Here is a 22,627-nt window from a genome sequence, read left to right as displayed (position 1 = left end):
ACCCTTTTTGCGTAGTAGACACCACAAATTTATGACCAACCTGCAGAGTGACAAGTCGGGGCCTGGTTACCTGTATGTTCCTGGGCCAGGAGAGAGCTCTCCTTCCAGAGCAACAACCGATGATAGCAGAGTGAGCTCACCGGGCAGTCACCTCCTACTGATGCAGGTACAAGCCCACCGATTCCTCCACATCTTAGGATTACATGATAAGACAGCCAATCCCCAGGCAGAGAAGGCGGGGTAAGTGTCAGCGGACAACAGACACCTGGCAGCCGCAGTGAAGGGACTGCAGCACACTGCTGCAACCTTTATATCCGAGGATTTAAAACAATCTTCTAAATGTTGTTGCTCCGCCACTGGCCGCGAGGCCCCTGTAGGTGCGAGGCCTTAGGCGACCGCCTAATTTGCCTAATTAGAGAGCCGCCTATGCTCTCAAGCATATCAATACATTTTGGACAATTTCATGCTCCTAACTTTGTGGGAACAGTTTGTGGATGGCCCCTTCCTGTTCCAACATGACTGCGCCCCAATGCACAAAGCAAGGTCCATAAAGACATGGTTGAGCGAGTTTGGGGTGGAGGAACTTAACTGGCCTGCACAGAGTCCTGACCTCAACCCGATAGAACATCTTTGGGATGAATTAGAGCGGAGACTGCGAGTCAGGCCTTCGTATACTCATCAGTGCTTGACTTCACAAATGCGCTTCTGGAAGAATAGTCAAACATTCCCATAGACACACTCCTAAACCTTATGGACAGCCTTTTAAGAAGAGTTGAAGCTGTTATAGCTGCAAAGGGTGGGCCATCTTAATATTGAACCCTACGGACTAAGACTGGGATGCCATTAAAGTTCATGTGCATGTAAAGGCAGGTGTCCCAATACTTTTTTTAATATAGTGTATATGTCAAGACAGCCCAATTTTAAATAAAAACTCATTATAATATGGTAGCTCTGGCACTTTATTTTTGTTTAAACAACATTTATAGAATCAGCCTTCAAGAATTCTTTTTAGTCTTTCTCAGGTCTTCAGTTGTCTGTTTCAGCCACTGGCAGGTCCTCTGCTTGCTTTCCACCCAGCTGTAATAGGGCTTGTAGCCAAAGTGTCTGAATGCCTTGTTGGTGTCAGAATAGAATGTAGTTTGCACTAACTTCAGGATTGGTAAAGTTAAGAAGGGTTTCAGTTTCCAAAAAGGCTTCAAAACAAATCCTATTGAGTTGTAAATCAATATAATCAACCACATCTTCCAGTAAGGAATGTATGACCCAATTTGTATATTAGGGTCAAATTCAGTGAACAGTTCCAGATGAATGTCCTTTATATGCCTAAATGGGGTGTCATCATACACGTAGTACACCTGTCCACCAAGAACATGTGGGTTCAGCTGCATCTGACGAGCGGCAAGCACGTGCATCCAGGCCACGTTACCTGTAATTAAACCAAAAGATTCAGCAAAAAGTCTAAGGGAGCTTGGGATTACAAGAAAAAAAAAAAAGAAAACACTTTCAGAAACCAACAGGGACCATGGAGGAAGTGTGACAAGAACAAAACCTCCCATGCTCAGGTGTGGTGCTTAGAATTGAAAAGGACTTTCCTCTAGGCTAAACCTTATGGATATAGCGCACAATCATCTTGCTGTCCTCTCAGGACTCTGGGTACCCTTAAGTCAGTGGTGTCCAAACTTTTTTTCAAAGAGGGCCAGATTTGATGAAGTGAACATGCGTGAGGGCCGACCATTTTGCCTGATATTTGAACCATTAAAATTAAATACACACACACATATACATACATACATCCACACACACATACAGTGGGTACGGAAAGTATTCAGACCCCCTTAAATTTTTCATTCTTTGTTATATTGCAGCCATTTGCTAAAATCATTTAAGTTCATTCTTCTTCCTCATGAATGTACACATAGCACCCCATACTGACAGAAAAACACAGAATTGTTGACATTGTTGCAGATTTATTAAAAAAGAAAAACTGAAATATCACATGGTCCTAAGTATTCAGACCCTTTGCTCAGTATTTAGTAGAAGCCCCCTTTTGATCTAATACAGCCAGGAGTCTTTTTGGGAAAGATGCAACAAGTCTTTCACACCTGGATTTGGGGATCCTCTGCCATTCCTCCTTGCAGATCCTCTCCAGTTCTGTCAGGTTGGATGGTAAACGTTGGTGGACAGCCATTTTTAGGTCTCTCCAGAGATGCTCAATTGGGTTTAAGTCAGGGCTCTGACTGGGCCATTCAAGAACAGTCACGGAGTTGTTGTGAAGCCACTCCTTCGTTATTTTAGCTGTGTGCTTAGGGTCATTGTCTTGTTGGAAGGTAAACCTTCGGCCCAGTCTGAGGTCCAGAGCACTCTGGAGAAGGTTTTTGTCCAGGATATCCCTGTACTTGGCCGCATTCATCTTTCCCTCGATTGCAACCAGTCGTCCTGTCCCTGCAGCTGAAAAACATCCCCACAGCATGATGCTGCCACCACCATGCTTCACTGTTGGGACTGTATTGGACAGGTGATGAGCAGTGCCTGGTTTTCTCCACACATACCACTTAGAATTAAGGCCAAAAAGTTCTATTTTGGTCTCATCAGACCAGAGAATCTTATTTCTCACCATCTTGGAGTCCTTCAGGTGTTTTTTTTAGCAAACTCCATGCGGGCTTTCATGTGTCTTACACCGAGGAGAGGCTTCCGTCGGGCCACTCTGCCATAAAGCCCCGACTGGTGGAGGGCTGCAGTGATGGTTGACTTTCTACAACTTTCTCCCATCTCCTGACTGCATCTCTGGAGCTCAGCCATAGTGATCTTTGGGTTCTTCTTTACCTCTCTCACCAAGGCTCTTCTCCCCCGATAGCTCAGTTTGGCCGGACGGCCAGCTCTAGGAAGGGTTCTGGTCATCCCAAACGTCTTCCATTTGAGGATTATGGAGGCCACTGTGCTCTTAGGAACCTTAAGTGCTGCAGAAATCTTTTTGTAACCTTGGCCAGATCTGTGCCTTGCCACAATTCTGTCTCTGAGCTCTTCAGGCAGTTCCTTTGACCTCATGATTCTCATTTGCTCTGACATGCATTGTGATCTGGAAGGTATTATATAGACAGGTGTGTGGCTTTCCTAATCAAGTCCAATCAGTATAATCAAACACAGCTGGACTCAAATGAAGGTGTAGAACCATCTCAAGGATGATCAGAAGAAATTGAAAGCACCTGAGTTAAATATATGAGTGTCACAGCAAAGGGTCTGAATACTTAGGACCATGTGATATTTCAGTTTTTCTTTTTAAATAAATCTGCAACAATGTCAACAATTCTGTGTTTTTCCGTCAATATGGGGAGCTATGTGTACATTCATGAGGAAGAAGAATGAACTTAAATGATTTTAGCAAATGGCTGCAATATAACAAAGAGTGAAAAATTTAAGGGAGTCTGAATACATTCCGTACCCACAGTACACACACACACACACATATATATATATATATATACAGTATATATATATATATATATATATATATATATATATACACAGGCCTCAAAATTTCAAGTCATGAGCTACTAGCCAGGCCTTAAGAGTTACTCGCCACTTGTTGCCCCACCCAAACCTTACCCTGCTCCGCCCCTAAACACGCCCTCGCCAGAGTGCCCACAGCATGCCCCCTTAAATGCAGAGTGCCCACAGCGTGCCTCCTTAAATGCAGAGTGCCCACAGCATGCCCCCTTTCAATGCAGAGTGCCCACAGCGTGCCCCCTTTCAATGCAGAGTGCCCACCGTGTGCCCCCTTTCAATGCAGAGTGCCCACAGCGTGCCCCCTTTCAATGCAGAGTGCCCACAGCGTGCCCCCTTTCAATGCAGAGTGCCCACAGTGTGCCCCCTTAAATGCAGAGTTAGCACAGCATGCAGAGAGACAGACGTGCACTTACCTGATGCAGCAGCGGCTTCTCCTCAATCCTCCGCGTCTCCCAAGTCCTCCTCCTCCTCCTTGGCCAATGGCAATTGTTCGCCTTTCGGCCAATCAGGAAACGGGTCTCGGACCCACTTCCTGATTGGCCAGGAGGAGGATCACGAGGCAGAGCCGTGTGACAATAGCAAATATTCATTCCCTATTGTCACACAATGGGTGGGCTCAGGGTGCACTGCTCTGCGCCCCGGGTCCACCCTTTTCTGAAGAACAATTTAGAACGGCGGCAGGCACTACATTCCCCATACAGCTCAGGGGGCCGTATAAAACTAAAGGGCGGGCAGCAACTGGCCCGCGGGCCAGACTTCGGACATGACTGCCTTAAGTGAACTACAGAGCAACAAAAGATAGTGTGCACCAACCTAGTTCATTGCCATAAATACATTTTATTGAGAAGTATAAAATAACAATTGAATACTCACAAATGCATATCTTTTAAAAGCATATCCAGAGATGTAGACGCGACTGCCTCCAAATCATCATAGGGAAGACCTCATAGCATCTAGGAATGGGTAAAGTCTTTCAAGAGTCAAACCCTCTTCCTCAGAGAAGAGGAGTTGACCATTGGAACACATTAGCCATTTCTAGATGTTATGAGGTCTTGTAATGTTCTGGTACCTTTGGGTACCCTAATTACTCTTTTCCTAAGTGTATGCGCCCCACCATTCTCTTTTGGTAAGGTGCGCATACACCTTTAAGACTGATGCTGTCATCACTGAGCGCCAGACTGAACAGCTATTTAAATCACCAGCTTTCACTCACATGTGTTCGTTCAATGTGCTTTGTCCCTTGATGCTGACCTGTCTTGGAGCTCTCATGCTTGCAAGCATACCTTGCTGTCGGAACCACGCTGCGCTGATCCCTGTATCCCGCTACCGGATCATCCGCTCTTGCCGAACCTCTCCTCTGCTACATTGCTACTAGTGATAAGTACCCCACAGGGGAAACCTCTATACCCTTCATACTAAAAGCTTACACTATCTAGCGCTGCATACTAAAGACTATTACTGCATTTGCATTATCTAAGATTGCTAGCTCTTGAGCCTACTACCATCTGCTCTTGCACTGGGTTGATCTCTCCTGTATGTTCACCTGCTATTCTATCATCTGCTACCATACATGATTGCTCACCTATCTGCATCCCATCTGCTACTATCTTACTTTCAAGAACATTCCTTTCAAGTGTCTGTCATCTACCATCTCTACCCAACCTGTCTCTTCAGCCTATCATCACTGTGTTACTATATACATAAGTCACTCTAGGAACATCTTATTGAGTGTGTGTATTTACTTGCTGAATTGAGATCATCCACACATGATGAGTCTTGGGAGTTGGGATTGGTGTCTCAGCGTTTCTCTACATGACTACTGAAGTGGAATATTTCTGCAGCTGTAAATCCACATCATACATAAAACGCAGGAGCGTTACAGATTGAACGAACCTCAAATGGATTCAGCAGAAATAACCACTCAGGTGACACAATTAAAACAGCAAGTATCTGCGTTAATACACGCACTTGCTGAATTAAAAGAAGACAATCAGGCTCTGTCGCAGCAGGTAATTAGACTGACACAACTTACCACTGCTCAGTCCCCTGAACCCAAAATAAATCCTCCTTTGGTATTTACAGGCGATCGCAAAAAATTTCGCGAATTTAAAAACGCATGTGAGTTACTTTTCTTGCTAAAACCCCGTACCTACCTTACTGATCACATTAAGGTTTGTACTATTATTTCTTACCTAACAGGCGATCCTCTGGCCTGGGCAGACTCCCTTTTTGAGAAAAACGATCAGCTTCTCAACTCCTATGCTTTGTTTCTAGCAGAACTTACTAGCCTATATGATGATCCCAATAGGCAGAGTACTGCCGATCTTCAATTAAGATCCTTGAAACAAGGTAGGAGACCTGTGGAAGACTTTGTCGCAGAATTCAAGAGATGGACCCTTGATTCAGAATGGAATGATGCATCTCTGAAAACCCAATTTAGGCTTGGCCTATCAGAGGCCGTTAAAGACGAGCTCGCCCGAGCGGATCTGCCAAAAACCCTGGATGCATTGATACAACTCAGTATCACCATAGATAGAAGACTACGAGAAAGAAATTCTGAAAAAATGGGAATGCCATTATCCAGTTCTTCTCGGATTTCGGCCGTTGACCCCACTCCTATGGAGGTAGGAACCATACGCCCACCTCTATCAACTATGAAAAGAGCCAGAAGACGATCTGGAAATCTCTGCTTGTACTGGGCATCCCCGGATCACAAGATAAACGTCTGTCCCCTAGTCTACAAAAAGAAGGGTGAGAGTTCACATGTCCTCCTAGGGGGATTGACAACTTCAATTACTAACCCTTACCTTTTTGTTTACTTAACATTACAGTGGGACCAGAACAGGATTACTACTAAGGCCATGATTGACACAGGATCTTGTGGAAATTATATTGACATACGTTTTGCTGCTTTAAATAAAGTTCCTATTATTTCTAAACCTAAACCTGTCTCAGTGAGTCTTATTAATGGTGTTCCTTTATCCTCTGGTCCGATCACTGATCAGACACAGGCACTCTTAGTCACTACTAACGGATCTCATATGGAGACCGCTACCTTCGATCTAATACCTTCACCCCACTTTCCCATTGTTTTGGGACTTCCCTGGTTACACACACATCAACCAACCATAGATTGGAAGGAACGGACCCTGGCCTTCCTCTCTTGCTATTGCGAGGGTACGTGTAACCTCCCGTCTTTCGGGAAGATCCTGTCTGTGGTGACAGATGAGATTGCACCACTATGTTATCAGGATCTCTCTGAGGTTTTTCTCGAGAAAAACGCTCAAGCACTACCTCCCCATCGAGACTATGATTGTAGTATTGATCTGCTCCCAAATAGCAAATTGCCAAATTGCCGTTCGGTCATGTTTATCCTCTTTCACAGGATGAACTTTCCCATTTTAAAGACTATTTGGATGAGAATTTGAAAAAAGGTTTTATTAGACCTTCCACTTCTTCCACAGCAGCAGGACTCTTTTTTGTCCGCAATAAAGACTCAAGTCTCAGGCCTATCATCGACTATAGGCAATTGAATGCTATTACAATAAAAGATCGCTATCCTCTACCGCTTATCCCTGAGCTCATTGAGCAGGTGCGTGGAGCTACCTATTTTTCAAAATTGGACCTGAAAGGAGCATACAATCTCATTCGAATCCGTGATGGACACGAGTGGAAGACTGCATACAGAACCAGATACGGATTGTTTGAATATCTTGTAATGCCATTCGGGCTATGCAACGCCCCTGCAGCCTTTCAACGATTTATAAATGATATTTTCAGAGACTTACTAGATGTCTGTGTTGTGGTATATCTGGACGATATACTTATATATTCACGATCCCTGTCTGAACACATAAGACATGTAAGACTAGTATTATCGAGATTGCTTGCACACAACCTTTATGTGAAACTGAAAAAATGCTTGTTTCATAAAGACGAAGTACTGTTTCTAGGCTACATCATATCCAAAACAGGAATCAAGATGGACATGAGTAAGATATCCTGCATTCAGGATTGGCCTACACCAACCACACGCAAGGCGCTACAGCGATTCCTTGGATTTTCGAATTTCTACAGGAAGTTCATCAGAAACTTCTCTGCCATTGTGAGACCCCTCACACAGCTCACTAGCATTAAAAGACCAGTCAAATGGTCAGATGAAGCAAATAAAGCTTTTCACCTGTTAAAGACAAGGTTTACTTCTGCTCCCATACTACGCCATCCAGACCCATCCCTCCAATACATTCTGGAGGTAGATGCGTCAAACATGGCAGTAGGAGCAATACTTTCCCAACGACCAACTCACACTTCACCACTTCATCCAGTCGCCTTCTTTTCTAAATCCTTAAGCAGTCCAGAGGTAAATTACCCCGTGGGTGAAAAGGAACTGCTCGCTATAAAATTGGCTCTGGAGAATTGGCGACATCTACTCGAAGGCACCCGACTACCAATACTTATATACACGGACCATAAAAATCTTCAATATCTTCAGACTAACAAGACTCTCTCTCACCGACAGGTACGATGGTCACTATTCTTTCTAAGGTTTAACTTCCTAGTGACCTACACACCTGCAGATAAGAACAAAAAGGCGGATGCACTATCACGACTAACTGAAGAAAACTACTTCGAAATCCCTTCCGTTCCTATAATACCTCACAAACGTATTATTGGAGTTGTCCGTTCTTTGAAGGAAGAGGTTTTGCATGGTATAAGTTTGGATTCACCCCCACCACAACTAAATACTGATGCAGAAGGCTTCCTCTACTACAACGACAAACTTTACATACCACCTACCATGCGCACCAAGATCTTGGAATTATCGCATGATGTGCCTATGGCAGGACATATGGGCATGACAAAGACTCTCAATCTGATTACCAGGCAATTCTGTTGGCCTGACATGAAAACATCTATACAAAAATTCGTCTCTTCATGCAATGTCTGTGCCAGGTCCAAAAGTGACACTACGAGACCATCCGGTCTACTATGCAGTCTACCAATACCCCAAACTCCATGGGAAGTTGTGTCCTTGGACTTTATAGTAGAACTACCCCCTTCCAAAGGATTTAATACCATCTTGGTGTCAGTGGACCATCTGACAAAAATGGCACATTTCATTGCTATTCGCAGACTACCTTCGTCCAAACAAACGGCAGAACTCCTGATGAAACATGTCTTTAAGTTACATGGTATCCCAAAAACTCTTCTGTCTGACCGTGGATCACAATTTATTTCCAAGTTCTGGCAAGAACTATGTCACATACTACGAATTGAGCGGAAGCTCACTTCTCCTTACCATCCGCAGACCAACGGACAGACTGAAAGAGTCAACCAATGCATCGAGCAATATTTACGTTGTTACACTTCTTACCAACAGGATGATTGGGTGGATCTTCTCCCTCTGGCAGAATTTGCCTACAACAACGCAACCCACAGTACGACCAAGCAGAGTCCGTTCTACTTGAACTATGGGTTTCATCCCTCTATTCTTCCACCACGCATCCTTCCTTCAAATAACCCAGTAGCCTCAGACTATCTTACCCAAATAAAGGACTCTCCGGGTTTGCTTAATACTACCATTGCACACGCTCATAGTCAACAAAAGAAGTACTATGATTTTCGCAGAAGACCTTCTCCTCAGTATGCTATCGGGGACCTCGTTTGGCTCTCAACAAAAAATTTAAGACTGAAAATCCCTAGCAAAAAGCTTGGACCTCTGTTCTTGGGACCTTTCCCAATCAAGAAACTTATTGGAAAAGCTGCAGTACAGCTTACATTGCCAATAGACCTCAAAATACATCCCATTTTCCATGTGTCACTACTGAAGCCCCATGTTCCTGACCAAGGAATAAGGCCTACTATCCCACCTCCTCCTCGTGTACAAGTTGAAGGTGGAGAAGAATATGAGATAAAAGAGATTCTGGATTCTCGTATCCACAGAAGAAGACTTCAATACTTAGTTCGATGGAAGAACTATGGGCCCCAAGATGACACCTGGCTAAACACCTCTGACATACATGCCCCTAGATTAATCCGCAATTTTCATGCAAAGTACCCAGACAAACCAGCTCCAGAGGCCTTCAGGAGCCGGCCTTAAGGGGGGGGTACTGTAATGTTCTGGTACCTTTGGGTACCCTAATTACTCTTTTCCTAAGTGTATGCGCCCCATCATTCTCTTTTGGTAAGGTGCGCATACACCTTTAAGACTGATGCTGTCATCACTGAGCGCCGGATTGAACAGCTATTTAAATCACCAGCTTTCACTCACATGTGTTCGTTCAATGTGCTTTGTCCCTTGATGCTGACCTGTCTTGGAGCTCTCATGCTTGCAAGCATACCTTGCTGTCGGAACCATGCTGCGCTGATCCCTGTATCCCGCTACCGGATCATCCGCTCTTGCCGAACCTCTCCTCTGCTACATTGCTACTAGTGATAAGTACCCCACAGGGGAAACCGCTATACCCTTCATACTAAAAGCTTATACTATCTAGCGCTGCATACTAAAGACTATTACTGCATTTGCATTATCTAAGATTGCTAGCTCTTGAGCCTACTACCATCTGCTCTTGCACTGGGTTGATCTCTCCTGTATGTTCACCTGCTATTCTATCACCTGCTACCATACATGATTGCTCACCTATCTGCATCCCATCTGCTACTATCTTACTTTCAAGAACATTCCTTTCAAGTGTCTGTCATCTACCATCTCTACCCAACCTGTCTCTTCAGCCTATCATCACTGTGTTACTATATACATAAGTCACTCTAGGAACATCTTATTGAGTGTGTGTATTTACTTGCTGAATTGAGATCATCCACACATGATGAGTCTTGGGAGTTGGGATTGGTGTCTCAGCGTTTCTCTACATGACTACTGAAGTGGAATATTTCTGCAGCTGTAAATCCACATCATACATAAAACGCAGGAGCGTTACAGGTCTTCCCTATGGTGATTATGCTGAGGCCCGCCAAGCTGGGCAAGATCGTGACAATAAACCTTGGACTGGCACCTGGCTCAGCCTCTCAGTGAGCCACTGAGAGCCTGAGCCAGCTGCTCCTGCCCCCTCAACAGCTCAGTGCTCCAAGGGGGCAGAGCAGACAGCGGTGACTGATAGTGACCAGCTCTCTGTTTACGGGGCTGTGAGAACCGAGTGATCAGTGGTGTTTGATTGCTCAGTCTCAGAACCGGCGGAGGACAGATGTAGCATCAGAGAGATTCTGAATCCACCTAGGTAGGTATTATTTTGAAAAGAAAAAACCTTGAACATCTCTTAAAGGGCTCATTCATATGTGCATCAATATGTGATTAACCGCTTGCCACCCGCTGCGCCCCTACTCGCCAGCGGGGAAATTGACTCATGGTGACGGCGGCCATGATTGCCACCAGGCATCTGCGATCACTCTCCGTGGACAGAGAACAGCGGTCTGCTGTTGTAAACACAGCAGACCATTGTTCTCTCTGGAATCAATACAGAGCGCCTGTGTTCCTCCTATTTAGGATCACAGGTCTCTGTGTTAATTCCACAAGCCCATCCCCCCTCACAGTTAGAAAACACCCCCTAGGTATAAATGTAACCCTTTAATCGCCCCTGGGTTAACCCCTTCACTGCCAGTGTCATTACAGTAACAGTGCATATTTTTAGCACTGATTACTGTAGTAATGTCACTGGTCCCCCCAAGGGAGTCCAATCAGTCCGCTGCAAAGTCGAAGTCCCGCTAAAAATCGTTGATCGCCTCCATTACTAGTAAAAAATAAATAAATAAAAAATACATAAATCTTCCCCATAATTTGTAGATGCGAAAACTTTTGTACAAAAATCAAAAAATTTTTCTTTACCAAAAATATGTAGCAGAATACAAATTGGCCTAAAATTATGAAAAAAATGGATTTTTGTCTTACCATAAAATCTTTTTCTCTGCTGTTCATTGACGGACACAGCTTCATATCTTCATTTGACAGATGGGTTATGCTGCTTTTCCTAGGAGTAGGACACTAGGCAGAAAAGTGTTAACAAAAGTTACCAAAGCTTAACTACGCCTATGGGGCAGTCCCAGGTGGTATACTCCCACTTCCTGCTCTAGGATCCCAGTTTTATAACAAGCAGTGTCAGAAGAATACATAACCCAACTCCACAGAGGGGTGGGTGCTGTATCTGTCAATGAACATCAAAGAAAAGGATTTTACGGTAAGACAAAAATCCAGTTTTTGCTTTCGTTCATGGACGGACACAGCTTCATATCTTCATTTAACAGATGGGACATCCCAAAGCAGTATCAGCATGAGGGGTGGGGAAAAAAAAAAAAAAAAAAAACATAGCATAAAACAAATTCCCAACAAGGGCTAAACTTAGCCAACCAGAAAAAAAACTCAACCAGGAACAACTGGAGTTCCCCTGACAAAAAAAAAAACACCCTCAAAGAGGACTAATCCTCTCCAACAACCGCCTGCAAACCCTTGCGGCCAAAGGAAGTATCCGCAGATGGCAACACATCCACCTTTTTTTGTGAAAATTTTGTGAAAATGTGCGCGGACGACCAGGTGGCCGCCTTGCAAACCTGCACCACTGACGCCTGATGTCGGAAGGCTCAAGAGGCATTACGCGCCCATGTAGAATGTGCCTTAACCTGACCCTAATGGAATAGGCCTGCACCACCGTCTGCCTAATCCATCTGGAAATGGTTGCAGCAGACGCAGCCAGCCCCTTACAGGGTCCATCTGTAAGGACAAATAGGGAATCCAATTTTCGGAATAACTCAGTCGCTGCCAGGTGCACCTTGATTGCCACATCCAAAAATTGTAAGGTAATCTCTTTAGGGTGCATAGGCTTAGGACACAAGGAAGTTAACACAATGCCTTTATTTAATTGGAAACCAGAGACGACTTTAGGACGGAATGACTGGCAGGGCCGAAGCACCACTTTATCTCCTTGAACCACCAAGTAAGGTGAAAGACAAGACAAGCTGCCAGCTCCGACACCCTACGCCCACCACAGAAAGTGTAGCCAAAGGACGAAAGAAATGAAAGAAATCCGCCAAGGCCGAACCTGGCCCTCGGTGGTACCCAAGGCCAGACGCTGCTCCACACTTCGTTGGAGGAAAGCCAAACTCAGAGTAACCAAAAAGAAGCAGAGGTGAACCCCAAGAGATTCACATCCGCAAAGTACGCTCTTCAAACGCGATGGTAAATCTTCCTAAAGTAGATTTACTAGCTTACAGCAGCATGGGAATCACTGATTCAGACAACCCTCTAGCCTTCAGCACCTGGCTTCTGACAGCCAAACCATGAGCCATGATCCTTGAGCCAACAGATCTCCTCTAAGAGGAAGTCTCCAAAGAGCATCGGCAACCAACCGTATCAGATCTGCGTACCAAGACCGGCGAGGCCAGTCTGGAGCCACTAAAATGGCCGTAATCCCACCCCAGATACAGGTGACAGTGCCCCTTTAGACAGAAGGGGTGTCTGTCCGCAGGTCTGGAAGGAGTTGCTCTTGGCATACCAGACCAGGTCCTCGTGGAACTTCCAGAGGAGGTCTTTCCAGGGAGGCCCTGAAAGACGATTCCCCACAAAGGGAAGATCACAGAAGGCCTTCTGGAAAGTCTGGTCCACAGACCAGTATTTTAGCCATATCCTGCGCCGAAGGATCATTGCTGTCATGGACAGCCCAGAGACTAAGAGAGCCGCATCCAGAGAGGCATCACAGACGAACTGCAACCCCTGCTAGCTCTGCAAAGGCAGGAGGAATCTGATTCCCCTCTGGATCCTAGTGCAAAAGCTTTGCCTTCTCGGGAAACTGAGGGACACCATGCTATGGTGAACACTGGCCTAAGGACCGAACCAGCCACAGTTAACATGTGGCAGATCGAGTTTTGGCTCTCCAGTCAAAAGGATCTTTTAAAACGGGAGACTCCTCCACCGGAATTAGGGTGGATTTATTCAGCCTGGAGACGGGAGAGTCCACCACAGGTACTTTACAGAGACTCCTCAAGGGATACCGTACATTGAAACGCTTATGCACTGCCATATTGCATTTAGAACAACTCCACTGACTCGTGACAATGTTGTCACAGTAGGCGGGAAAAAGGAAATACCTTTGCTGCTTTATAGGATCTGCGGGGCCCGAGGGAACTGGCACCTCTGACGCAGCAGCAGCTACATCACCCATGTTTTAAAGTTTCCTACAGCAGTACAATCAGTGCACCCACCAGCACCTGTGCAGTAAAAGAGTAATCAATCTCACCGTCAGAGCACCCGAAGTGTGTGGATGCAGACCCAGTAGAGACGCTATATGCTAAGCTCACCCTGAGAACATAACAAGCAGGGGAGGTCGCCGACCACAGTCCCGCAAGGAGAGGCTGGTTAAAGATCCACAAAAGGACCACCTATTAGACCTAAGGGTTGCCCTCCATAGGGGACATAATAGGACATAGCCCTCTAGAGGGGGGAGAGGGGGCCCGCCATGAAGCAGACATGCAGGCTGAGTACCCTCACCCACACAATAATGACTGCTTTACTTCACTGAAAATATGCAACCCCCATGGCACCCCCTGGTTCAAGGGGACGCTAGGCCCACCATATGGCCCCCCCGCCCGTCCGCAGCTCTATCAACACAGTCAGCAGCTCGAACAGCCTGGTCAACAGCTCAGATAGCTTGGCCAGCATCTCGGAAAGCCAGCTGCGAGTAGGTTGCAAAGCCATGGCCTAAATTTGGGGCCCGATCCAGCCACATGGGTCACGAGTCTGCAGACAGCTCTGTTAGCTTGATCTGCAACTCTGACGGCTTGGTTAGGAGCTTGGACAGCTTGGTCAGTCGCTTGGACAGCCAGTTCCATCAGCTGCAATTAGGCCACAAAGCCACGGCCTCAATTTTTGGTTCAATCTGGCCGCGTGAGGCGTGCATCCGTCTGCAGTACTGTCTGCTATATCAGCAGCTCGGAAAGCTTGGTTAATCACTCGGACAGCTTGGTCAGGCACTTGGGCAGCCACGAGTAGGCTGCAAAGCCGTGGTCTAAATTTTGGCCCGATCTGGCCACGTGAGACCCAGACCCGCGGATGATGAAACATCCGCTCCCCTCCAGCCCAATAACCACTGCAGGAAGCCCACAGGACATCCCTGCCAAAGTCACTAACCCCACGGGGGCCGGGAACCCACTTACAGATCCCCGTGTGCGATCCAGACAGCTCAGTCACCAGCAACCACATCCACCTCCCCCTACTGGGCAAATGGCAAAGCCAGCTCCTACCTCACCCGGGGGGGGGGGGGGGTAGGTTGGGGTCAAAAGACCACCGTAACTGTTAGAGGGGCTAGGGGGAATGGAAAGGAAGCTGGGGGTCCGACCAAACCAGGGAGGGGCCCACATCCACCCCGAGGGGGCCACAAAGGGAGAGGGGGGACACTACTTACCACACCATGGAACCGGGTGGGCACCACTCTGGGCAGACCACCTCCCCATCTTGGAATGAATGGGGGGTGCTGCGGGCCATGGGTACGCTGCAACTCAGGTCGTGGCCAGTGGGACTATGTCGCGGCCGACCTAGCGCAGAGCTGAGGCCTGCGAGCGCTTGCTGGCCAGATTGGGAAGACTGTAAGGATATAGGATATCCAGTCTGTGCCCAGTCTGGCAGTTGATTGTAGTTATCACGCTAACAAAAAATAATAAAAGAAAAAAAAAATTAAGTTTGAAAAGGAAAAAATAACAGGAAGTGGGAGTATACCACATGGGACTGCCCCATGGGCGTAGTTAAGCTTTGTTAACTTTTGTTAACCCTTTTCCGCCTTCCGTGTCCTACTCCTAGGAAGAGCAGCATAACCCATCAGTCAAATGAAGATGAGAAGCTGTGTCCGTCAATAAACGAAAGAGAAAATTAGATTTTTACATTTTTTCTTATTGGGAATGTTATATAGCAGAAAGTGAAAAATATTGTTTTTTTTTTTTCAGAATTGTCGCTTTTTGTTTAGAACGCAAAAAATATAAATTGCATAGGTGATCAAATACCACCAAAAGAAAGCTCTATTTGTGGCAAAAAAAAGGACATCAATTTTATTTTGGTATAACGTCGCACGACTGCGCAATTGTCTGTTAAAGTAATGCAGTGCCGAATCGCATAAAAACGGCCTGGTCATTAAGTGGGCAAATCCTCCGGTCCAAAAGTGGTTTTTAGGTTGCATTTAAGCAGTGTTTTTAAAGCCTCTTAACCACCCTCCAATGCCTGCCATGAATATTACAATGGACGCCACACAGTGCAGTACACACAGATGCAGTAGAGTCTTGTTAAAAAGCATTTTCGCTTTCAGAAGGCATTGCTACTTGTTAGCTGCCTCCGTAGCGTGTCGTAAACGTGATATTATATAGCAAACAAAATGTCATTCAGTTAGGGTTTACGTGTACTTTAGGCTACTCTGCATCATTTTTAATAAAAAAAAAAAAAAAGGCAAGAACCCTTTTAACACAGTGCACCACAAAGCATGGTACAGTATGTGTATTGTTCTTCACTGCAGTGTGGGTGCCTACTACAGTATTATTATTATTTATATATTATTATACAGGATTTATGTAGCACCAACAGTTTGCGCAGAGCTTTACAATGTAAGGGAAGACAATACAGTTACAATACAATTCAATACAGGAGGAATTAGAGGGCCCTGCTCATTAGAGCTTACAATCTAGAAGGGAGGGTTAAGTGAAACAAAAGGCAATAACCGTGGGGGATGGGCTGATGGAGAAAATGGAAGTATAGTTGTTAGGTGGGGATAGGTCAGGCTTCTCTGAAGAGGAGGGTTTTCAGGGATCGTCTAAATGCTAATAGAGTAGGAGATAATTGGACAGATTGGGGTAAGGAGCTCCATAGTATTGGAGAGGCTCTGGAAAAGTCCTGGAGGTGAGCAGGGGAGGAGGTGATGAGGGAGCTAGAGTGCAGGAGGTTTTGAGAGGAACGAAGAGAGCAGTTAGGTTGGTATTTTCAGACTAGGCTAGTGATGTAGCTGGGGGCTAAGCTGTGGATTGCTTTGTAAGATGTTGTTAGTATTTTGAATTTCATTTGTTGGGTGAGCAGAAGGCAGTGGAGGGCTTGACAGAGATGACTAGCGGACACTGAGTGATTGGTAAGGTGGATGAGTCTGGCAGCAGCGTTCATGATGGATTGAAAGGGGGATAGCCTGTGTAGAGGTAAGCTAATGAGAAGGGAATTGCAGTAGTCGAGTCGTTTTGTTGTATCATTGGTTAGAAAGGGGCGTAATTTGGAGATGTTGCGGAGGTTGAGGCGGCAAGATTTGGACAGTGATTTGATGTGGGGCTTGAAGGAGAGTTCATAGTCCAGGACAACACCTAGGATCTTGGCATGCGGGGATGGACTGATAGTTGTGCCATCGCTATTGACAGAGAGATCGGGGGAAGGGGCACATGGTGGAGGAAAAATGATACGTTTGGTTTTGGATAGATTGAGTTTTAGGAAGTGGTATGACATCCAGACTAATATACAGTAAAACCTTGGATTGCGAGCATAATTTGTTCCGGAATCCAAAGCACTCTTATATCAAAGCGAATTTCCCCATAAGAAATAATGGAAACTCAGATGATTCATTCCACAACCATTTATTCAGAAGTCCTTCAGTTTATAGTCCATATAAAAAGAATATAGCATTGCAATAGGTTGTGTAACCATAAAATGTCCATCCACAAATAGCCGCTTCCATAAGGGGATTAGAAGCAAAATCCAGCAGGAGCTACAGAGTATCAAAGAGAAGAGAGGCGCCTCTAAGTGTAGCAATATGGTTAAAATTTAATGAAGGTACAACATTTAGCAACTCACATGGTTGATGAATAAAACAGGCACACCTAAGTATGCAGGCAACCAGGGAAAAGCTGTCCACATAGACTATCTTCTGCACCGCCAGCTGCCAGTCTGTAATCCTGACCGGGAAGACCACCCTGCAGTAAAGCGATCTGAAAGCGAGGGGCAGCATGGAAGGGATGACATAGATGTCGGTGCGGAGGATGGTCTATGTGGACAGCTTTACCCCGGATGCCTGCATACTTAGATGTACCTGTTCCAATCAACCATGTGAGTTACTAAATGTTGTACCTTCATTAAATGTAACCATATTGCTACACTTCGAGGCGCATCTCTTCTCTTTTTACTTAGCTGTAACTTGAGACTACTTGTATATCAAGACATCGCTTATATATCAAGTCAAAATTTATTTGAAAATGTTGCTTGTCTTGCAAAGCGCTCTTAAACCAAGTTACTCTCAAACCAAGGTTTTACTGTATCTGATAGTAAATTAGTGATACGTGAGGAGACTGAGGGAGAGAGACTGAGAGACTGAGACTGAGGGAGAGAGCTCCAGAAGTAGGAGTACAGAATAGTGTCCATTGGTTTTGGCCGTTAGTAGATCGTTTGTCAGTTTTAGAAGAGGAGTTTCAGTGGAGTGTTGAGGCCGAAATCCAGACTGAAGGGGATCAAGGAAGCTATTCTCGTCAAAGTGGTCGCACAGTCTGTTGTACACCAGACGTTCGAGGAGTTTGGCTAAAAAGTGGAGCATGGAAATAGGGCGTAGGTTGTTAAGATTGGTTGGGTCCAGAGAGGGCTTTTTAAGTATAGGGCTGACTAGTGCATGTTTTAGAGAGTTGGGGAAGATGCCAGAAGAGAGGGAGAGATTGAAGATGTGGGTTAGAGAGTGTAGAATAGGGCCAGAGGGTGAACGTAGCAATTGCAAGGGAACAGGATCCAGAAGGCAGGTGGTTAAGTGGACGTTAGCAAGTAGTTTAGCAACCCCTTCTATAGTGGCGGGGTTGAGTGAGGGAAGTAGTGATCGCACCTGTGAGCATGAAGCGTAAAGCATGGAAGGTATCTGAACAGCAGTGATCTCCTCACAAATTGTATCAATCTTCTGTTTAAATTGGTTGGCAATGAGTGAAATGAAGTGAGTTGCATTGGGGTGCCATGCAACTCACTACATTTCGGATTGAGTGTTAACATGCATTGGGGTAAGGCATAAAACCCGCATTCCAATCATAAGTGCTAGTCATGTGGCAAAGTTCACAGGTGGCAGTATGGACACCCTGACCAGTATGCAGCTACACAGCCCCATACGCAACAAACTGCTATGCACTGTGTATTCTGATGCCTTCCTATCAGAGCCAGCATTAACATTGTCAGCAATCTTTGTTACATAGCTCTATTATTGGATAAAACAACATGGGCCAACCTTCGCTGTTCACGTGCATCAATTAGCGTTGGCTACCCATGACCCCATTGTCAGTTCACTGGTCTTTCTTCTTCCACTTTTGGTAGGTCCCGACCACTGTAGACCAGAACATCCCACAAGAGATGCAGTTTTAGAGTTGCTCTGACCCAGTCGTCTACTATTAAAATTGGGACCCTTTAAAGTCGCTCAAATCATTACACTTGCCCATTTGTTTCTACTTTCAACACATCAACTTCAGGGATAACATGTTCACTTGCTGCCTAATATATCCCAGGCACTTTCAGGAGCCATTGTCAGATGATAATCAATGTTATTCACTTTACCGGTCAGTAGTTATATTGTTATGGCTGATCAGTGTATATTGCTCAGTTATACAGTATATATTTACCATTTTTTAAATTCCAGTTTTTCAGTTAAATTTATAAATAATAAAGGGACACTTAATATAGCTGTAAATAAATGTTTCACATAATTCCAACACAATTGTTCAAGACTGCTGGTGGAAAACGTAATGCAATACCTAAAATGGATCTGTTCCCGTATGATCGCATCACAATTTGAAAATGTTTGCCAACATAACTACAGACCAGTTATAGGTATAGTCCTGTCTACTGGAAACTGTAAAATTGTGTAGTGAACAGCGCCATCATGTGTCCAAAGTGCAGCTTTACAATTCATCTTATTTCTTTTCTGATGTGATTACAGTTCATTGGGGAACTATGAGTCCTATTACAGTGAATGCAATTATTGACATTCTATTTTTCTGTAACATATAGACAGATGGAGTCTGCCATGCAAAGTTAAATAGTTTAAAGTGGCAATCTAGTCAAATCATTCTGTTCAGATTTGGATTCAGGGAAACATTTCTGTGGTTTTTATTCCTGTGCCCCCATTTCCCTATTTCACACACAATTCAAAAAGAAAATCTCCCTTACTTCTCTGAAATAAAAACATGTTGGCTTTATTTTCATGCACAATCTTCAAAAATGATTTGTAAACAAATCAGGTGTCACCGGGACAGGAAGATAGAAGAAGTGTCCCCGGCGAGTACATTGTTAGCAGTAAAAATGTGACTCTTACTCATGGTTTAAAAAATGAAAACGTTTGCTCCTAAAGTGAAACTATAATGGTTTGTGGATTGTCTCACTGCTTTTACCAAACAGGACTTGGGGCAAAGTTCCAGGCACCCTCTGCAGTAGGAATTTTATAACTGGTTAGTTGCCCGTGAAAAAAAAACAAGCTAGAAGTGATCCAGTGGCTGAACAGCTGTCCGTCACTTTAACCCTAAAAAAGCATGGTGGACATGATAAAAAAATAAATAAAAAATATAACTATTCTGTTGCCCTTTAATAATCAACCTTAGAATGAGTGTACTATGACAACATCAGTTCATTTGGAATAAAGAAAACACAAAAACATATGCAATAACATTTGCTAAAATTTCAACATCTACAAGTTTTGCCTAGATTTTTTTTTTCTCAACAAAAGTTGAATTTTTCTTTAACCACTTCAGCCCGGAAGGTTTTACTCCCTTAATGACCAGGCCATTTTTTGCGATTCGGCACTGCGTTACTTTAACAAGGAATACAATTGATGTCCTTTTTCTCCACAAATAGAGCTTTCTTTGGTGGTATTTGATCTCCTCTGAGGTTTTTAGATTTTGCGCTATAAACAAAAAAAGAGCGACAATTTTGAGAAAAACGCCATTTTTTTTACTTTCTGCTATAAAACATTCCCAATAAAAAAAAAATTTTAATTTTTTTTTATCAGTTTAGGCCAATGGCATAATGTGCTAGTATGCATCGCATACTAGCACATTATGAAATACTTCTCTTAGAACAAAGTCCCCACACGGCCGCCCGGACACCACTAAGGGAGCTGTCATGTTCCCTTGGCATTTCTTTCGTCTGCCTGATCCATCTGGATATGGTCGCAGCAGATGCAGCCAATCCCTTTCGAGGTCCTTCGGTGAGGACAAAGTGAGTCTGATTTCCTGAAAGATTCAGTAGCTGCCAGGTAAACTCTAATTGCCCAAACCACATCCAAAGAATGCAAAGCAATTTCCTTGGGATGCTTGGGCTTAGTACAGAGTGAAATCAGAACAATGTCTTCATTCAGATAGAAATCAGAAACCACCTTAGGAAGAAACGATTAGGTTGAAGTACCACTTTATCTCTCTGGACCACCAGGTAAGGTGAATGGCAGGACAACTCCGCCAATTCAGATACTCTGCGGGCAGAAGTAATAGCCACCAAAAAGGCAACCTTCTGAGACAGTGTAAGCAGGGGAATCTCCCTAATGTTCTCAAAAGGAGGTTTTTGAAGAACAGAATACCAAATTAAGATCCCACGGAGGTAGCGGGGATCGCCTCGGAGGAGCCATATGGCGAACCCCTTAAATAAAAGTGTGAATCAAGGCATGCATAGCTAAAGGACGTTGGGAAAACACAGCCAAAGCCGACACTTGGCCTTTGATAGTGCCCAAAGCCAACCAATGTTCATCCCCCTTTTGAAGAAAGGTAAAAATCCTAGCCACCGAAAAAAGGCGAGGATGCACCTTCAACGATTCACATCATTAAATGTACGATTTCCACGTATGATGATAGAGCTTCGAAGTAGACTTTCTAGCCTTCAACAGTGTAAAAATCACTGGATCAGAAAGGCCTCTATTCTTCAATACCAGGCTTTTAACAGCCACGCTGTTAATGCCAGCGACTGTTAAACAGGATGGAAGATCGGCCCTTGAGACCTCAGATCTTCCCTGAGAGGAAGTCTCCAAGAAGCATTGGCGACCAACCTTCCCAGATCCGCTAATCAAGACTGGCGAGGCCAGTCTGGGCCACCAGAATGACAGGAATCTCTTCCACCTCTATCCTGCGCAGAATGCCTCGGCATGAGTTTCAGTAGGGGAAATGCATAGATCAGTCGATACTGACCCCAAGGAGCCACCAGTGCGTCTGTGGCATCGGCCAGAGGACCCTGAGACCTGGCTACAAACCTTTGAATCTTCTTGAGGTGAGAAGCTAACAACAGGTCGACGTCGGGTGTCCCCCACCCTACACACAGGAGGTGAAACATCTCCGGGTGCAGAGCCCATTCCCCCTGATCCAACACCTGACAACTCAAGTAATCCGCCTGCCAGTTTTCCACACCTGGAATGTTCACTGCAGGAAGGGCTGGAACAAAATTTTTCACCAATTTCAGAATCTTGCCCACGTCCCGGGCCGCCGAGACACTTTTGGTGCCCCCTTGATGATTAATGTAAACCATGGCCGTGGCATTGTCAGATTGAATCCGAACTGGACAACCTCAGGCAAAGCTTTATCGCTCTGAGTTCCAGAATATTGATCGGAAGTTTAGATTCTTCTACTGTCCAGGACACCTGGACACACAGCTTCCCCAGCACTCCCCCCCCAGCTAGACAGGCTGGAGTCTGTGGTTACCACAGTCCAATACATGAGGAGGAAGGACTTTCCCTGGCGTAGTGCTAACGAGTGAAGCCACCATAGAAGAGCAATCTTTGTGTTGTGACTCCACCGAATCATAGTGTCCAAGGACTTTGGATCTTTGTTCCCATTTGAAGGGAATTTCCCTTTGTTAGGGTCTCGTGTGGAACTGAGCAAACGGAACCGCCTCGAAGGTTGACACCATCAGACCTAAGGATCGCATGCAAGTACACAGAGAGCACAGATTGCTGGATAGCAGCAAATGAATCACCCCCTGCAACTTTTGCAGCTTGTCTGGGGGAAGAAAAATCCTCGCAGAAGCGGAGTCCAGAGTCAAGCCCAGATAATGAAGTTTTAAGGATGGTACCAAGGCAGATTTTTTTAAATTGATGTTCCAACCAAATTCTTGCAGAGTCTGTACAGTGATTGTCAAATTGCCCAACAGGACTGATCGGGTGTCTGCTCTTGA

The 22,627-nt window shown here is 45.0% G+C and overlaps 1 protein-coding gene across 1 annotated transcript in view; it reads right to left on the bottom strand.

Moving 5' to 3' along the window:
- Positions 1-982: 982 nt before the first annotated feature.
- Positions 983-22,627, bottom strand: part of HSD3B7 (hydroxy-delta-5-steroid dehydrogenase, 3 beta- and steroid delta-isomerase 7) — a 67,680-nt gene continuing 46,035 nt past the window's right edge. Inside the window, exon 6 of the mRNA XM_082244346.1 lies at positions 983-1,426. Within this exon, the coding sequence (XP_082100472.1) occupies positions 996-1,426 (431 nt within the window). The 3' untranslated portion in view covers positions 983-995. The remainder of the gene's footprint in view (positions 1,427-22,627) is intronic.

The sequence above is a fragment of the Pelophylax lessonae genome (assembly GCF_965119305.1).
Source record: "Pelophylax lessonae genome assembly, chromosome: 2".
NCBI classification, from domain to species: domain Eukaryota; kingdom Metazoa; phylum Chordata; class Amphibia; order Anura; family Ranidae; genus Pelophylax; species Pelophylax lessonae.
Note: the sequence above shows the minus strand (reverse complement) of the source record. Positions and strands in the feature narration are given on the sequence as shown.